The 4,477-nt window shown below is 39.1% G+C and overlaps 1 protein-coding gene across 1 annotated transcript in view; it reads right to left on the bottom strand.

The window, feature by feature from the left end:
- LOC102211173 (protein NLRC3-like) overlaps nt 1-3,800 on the bottom strand; it is a 14,103-nt gene extending 10,303 nt beyond the window's left edge. The window contains exon 1 of the mRNA XM_005749437.1: nt 3,742-3,800. Coding sequence (XP_005749494.1) covers nt 3,742-3,800 — 59 coding nt within the window. The remainder of the gene's footprint in view (nt 1-3,741) is intronic.
- Nucleotides 3,801-4,477: the final 677 nt, after the last annotated feature.

Here is a 4,477-nt window from a genome sequence, read left to right as displayed (position 1 = left end):
AAGGCAATTGTCTATGGCGTGAAGATACGAGATGTGCAGCACCTGAAACTATGGATACTGGATGCCTGTGCTGGCATTTCTCCTGCGGTGTTGCTATCAGTGTGTGAAGAGTGGGAGAAGAGGGTTGCATTGACAATCCAACACAATGGGCAGCACATTGAACATATTTTATAAGTGGTCAGAAACTTGTAAATAACTCATGAAAGACTAAAGTTACGTTGAAACCAAGCACACCATTGTTTTTCTTGTGACATTCCCAATAAGTTTGATGTGTCACATGGCCCTCTTCCTATTGAAAAAACAAACGTTGTATCCAAGATGGCTGACTTCTAAATGGCCACCATGGTCACCACCCATCTTGAGGAGTTTGCCCCCTCACATATACTAATGTGCCACAAACAGGACTTTAATATCACCACCCATTCCCATGTTATTACGGTGTATCCATATAAATGGCCCACCCTGTGGAATAAAGGTATTCCTTGCTCAGTTCCTTGCTCATCCCAAAGCATAATATGTTTAATGTGACAAATCATCGGTATGTTATGCTTTTGGCCACCCAACACATGTCTATGTTACCTGTTCAGAAACAGGAGGAAGCATGAGAACTGTTTGGACTGAATCTACACATGTACATTTATTTTACTTTCTCATTATGAATCGCTTTGGAAAATACTATCTAATATGATTAAGGTTGTGGTTAAGAGTAGGGATAAGGTTATGGTTAGGATTAGGATTAGGATTAAGTTTAAGGTTAGGGCTGGAATACAAGTCTGGAACGTGTGTTACCACCGGGAGAGTCATTCTATTGGATTCTATCCACAACCCGGCACGCGTCATAGGGGCGCGGAAGGTTACATTTCCGGTTCCTATGTGACACCTCAGGACATGACAAATCATCGGTATGTTACGTATCGGGAAGGGGAACGGTCTCACCCAGACGTAAACACTTTAATTTGGCCTTTACAGGACTACCCATGTTCCTACTTTCAACAGGCACCAAAATTGTAACTGTCAAAAAGTTCATATTACTAACAGCTCACCTCTCTGCAGATGATTTTTGTCCTTTAAAATAAATGAGGCGATTTTTTGACCCATCACTCTTTAAGGACACACAGCTGGGTTCAGCTCCAGGTTGGTTCCTGTGAATAATGATGGAGCAGTGATGTGAGTGCTGAGCTGTGACATGGAGAAGAGTCATGGACAGTTAGAGATGGTCATCTCACCTCTGAGCTTTGGTCTGGCTCTCATGTTCCCCACACAGAGTGGTTTTAGAGGGAGGGACTCCCTCCTCTCTGTCCTCACACTGATCCATGCTGCTGAATTCACATCCACATCAGCTCACACACACTTTCTACCTTCACCTGCAGAGGAAACACAAAACATTCATGTGGCAGTCAGACGGCAGTGTGACGCAGAAGAAGCTGCCATCAGCTGATGTATTTCAGGATGGCTGCCAAACCGCTAGACTTACTTTTAGAAGAACTAATAAGCTTACACCTGCCACTGGCTCATTGCTGAACAGAACACATCAGTGACAAGTTTGTGTTGGCATCCTTACTACTATTAAAACACACTGATGGTGGTTAGTTAGAGGATAAGCTTAACTCTATTTTAGGTTATTTTGGTACTCACAATCTCTCTGTGCTTCTCCACTTGTCACACATGACATTTGAAATATTATTAGCATTAACGGAAAAAATCTATTGTGTCGACTCTGTCTTGGTGCAGATTTGGATACAAATATTGAACTTAAGCAGTGTGACTCTGTGTTTTGAAGAGTTTGAGGAAAAGTCATGCTGCGATTTCAGTGTTTACTGCTTCTATTTTATTACATCTGGAAATAGAAGGTTAAATATAATTGATAAAGGAAGAAATGGATTTGAATTTCTGAAGCGATAACACTGAACTCAAAATTTAAACATTAACTGTGGTTACACAGGTGTGAGGGATTAACTACAATTGAACTGCTGTGAATTCCACAGATCCTCCATAAATCCATCCCAACAATGGCACTTACAGGAACCCAGCAGGAAGAACTCACCCATTCCAGTAATGCACTTTGTTCCTTCATAAAACAACAATAAAACAGCCTCAGAGCCAAACTAGAGCTTAGCAACAGCACTTCAGTTTTATAGTTTGATTATGAAACCGTTCAGGGTGCACTTCAAGAACACCTAAGTCTTAGTAAACATAACATCACAGTCAGGCTTTCTGTGTTTAAAAGGATCTGATGAACAAATCTCTACCTGCTCATTCTGTTTGAAAGGCTCTGAGCCGAATGTTGGAGACTTCGTTGTTGGGGGTTTGGAGTCTTTAGCCAATTCAAGACCTCAGAGATTAGAGTCTTCAAATGTTCACCACATAAGCTAACAAACAAAGATAAAAGCAGCTGCTTTGTGATGGAGAGAAAAACCTGGGAGGCTCAAATAAATCAAAGTTCTACTCACTCTGCGTTTCTCCCACTAGCTTCTTCGCTATTCAGCTCTCTGGTGTCTTCACGACGTCCGTGTCAAGAAAAAAAGAAAATCCCCTGAATCATCTCTGTTATCACTCAGGCTCATTAAACTCTTCAATCAAGTCTTAAGCTGTAGCTCATAGGTTGAAAATCAGCTGATACATTGTAATATGGCTTCAATAATTAACTTGCAACAACTTCACGCTCTGACTGGAACACCCTAAACAAAGCTGAGAACAAATAAATCTCCTCATTCCTGACAACTATTAACATTTACCGTACACAAATGTTGAGCAATCTGTACCTCAGTCTACTACAAACAAAGAACGGTACAGCAGCTGGAAACGTTCCTCCTTCACCTCTACAGGAAACATTGAGGGCAAAGTTGAAACCCTCAGGCCAATCACTGATCTCGATATTGTTGTTTCTAGTATTTTGAATTCAACATTAAATGAAAGTTTGTTTCTATCTACAATTTACAAAGCATCACAGGAAGTTACGAAAGTTCAGGGAAATGTTGCTCCAGCGGACGAGGAAATGAGCTGACAGGGAGTAATGGGAAAAAAACTGAACAAACTGGATTTTAGTGACCGAAGAGTTTTTGAAAAGATGGCTTCAAGTGATAAACAGATGAAAGGCACTTATGTGTTCGTGTTCACTCTCATGATTTTTCACAGTATTTTATTCTTAAGTTTCCGTCCACGTTATTTCAGGTCACTTTGGGCTGTATAGGTTTAATGTATTTTCAGATTTCTATTTTCTTCTCCTGTTTCCAATTCCCAGTCAGCCCTCAGTCTGTGCATATACTGCTCCTTCTTTGTCTTAACATTTGCTTTGCTAACATAGTGTCCTCTGTGTTTTCTAAATTACCTCCAAGACGTAGTTTTCACCCACTGACTCGGCTTTGGCCGTTTAACACTTGACCTGAATAAAGATTTTATTTTTTGCTTTGAGTCCTGACCTGATATGATGAGTGCTTTGTTAATATATATTTTTTCTGTATTATTACTGGATGTTTAATCAAACAATAGTTTAACATTTAAAATTACAAATTAGTTTGAAGAATGAGAGCTTGTTTCAAACACAATTTAATACAGTAGATAGTGAAAAAACAGGAAATGTCTGTCATTTAAACTTTTTACCTGTTACTTAATTTTTTACTTAATTTCTGTTGTAAAATGAATAATGGGGGTTCTTTATTAATAGGAAAGGCTTAAAATTTGTGAAAATACAGTGAAAAATTCAAAATCTATGCATTTTCAGGGCGTTCTAGTGGGCCTGACTGGAGTCTTTGTCGCGGGGACGCGGGGTACTCCTTGGACAGGTCTCCAGTCTGTTGCATGGCTAACACAGGGAGATAGACAACCATTCACACCCATGGGCAATTTAGAATCACCAATTAACCTACACCCACTAACTGCATGTCTTTGGGCTGTGGGAAGATAAAATACAAATTAAGTATTAAAATAAAAGCCTCTAGACTGGCAACAGCAAAATGTGCTGTAAAAACTAAAAGAAAAACTGTGAAGTTGTGATAGTCATGAATGCATTTCTTTTTAAAGTAACTGAATACCAAGGGGCATAGATTTAAAAAAAAATGAAGACTGAAAGACACTATATAAAAAAATAAAACAAAGTAATAACAAAATCTTACCTTCCAAATATAACTCTGTATTTGCACGTGGGGATGAAAAGGGCATCATAATTTAATTTCAGGAACTGGTTTTGAATTCCATGTGCTGACTTTGAAACTGTCCCATTAATATGATTTAATTAATATTTCTTTTTTTCCTGCCGTGCAGTTTGACAGTTTTTGTCAAAGATCACTGAGCTACATTCTCACATCTACCTGCTGAACAGGAGAATGGCTGCAGTTTGCGTCTCGATGCCTGAGATTGTCCAGTTGGCAATGTGCATCTACTAGTTTTGCAGACAGGTGCTTCACTTGTGCCTCTCCAAAATGATTGTAGGTTGAGTGTAGCTTTCTCTTTTTTTTTTTTTTTTTTTTTTTTTTTTTTT

Source organism: Pundamilia nyererei, unplaced genomic scaffold, assembly GCF_000239375.1.
Source record: "Pundamilia nyererei isolate P.nyererei 1_Seehausen unplaced genomic scaffold, PunNye1.0 scaffold00244, whole genome shotgun sequence".
Classification (NCBI taxonomy): domain Eukaryota; kingdom Metazoa; phylum Chordata; class Actinopteri; order Cichliformes; family Cichlidae; genus Pundamilia; species Pundamilia nyererei.
This window is presented reverse-complemented; position numbering and strand designations above follow the sequence as displayed.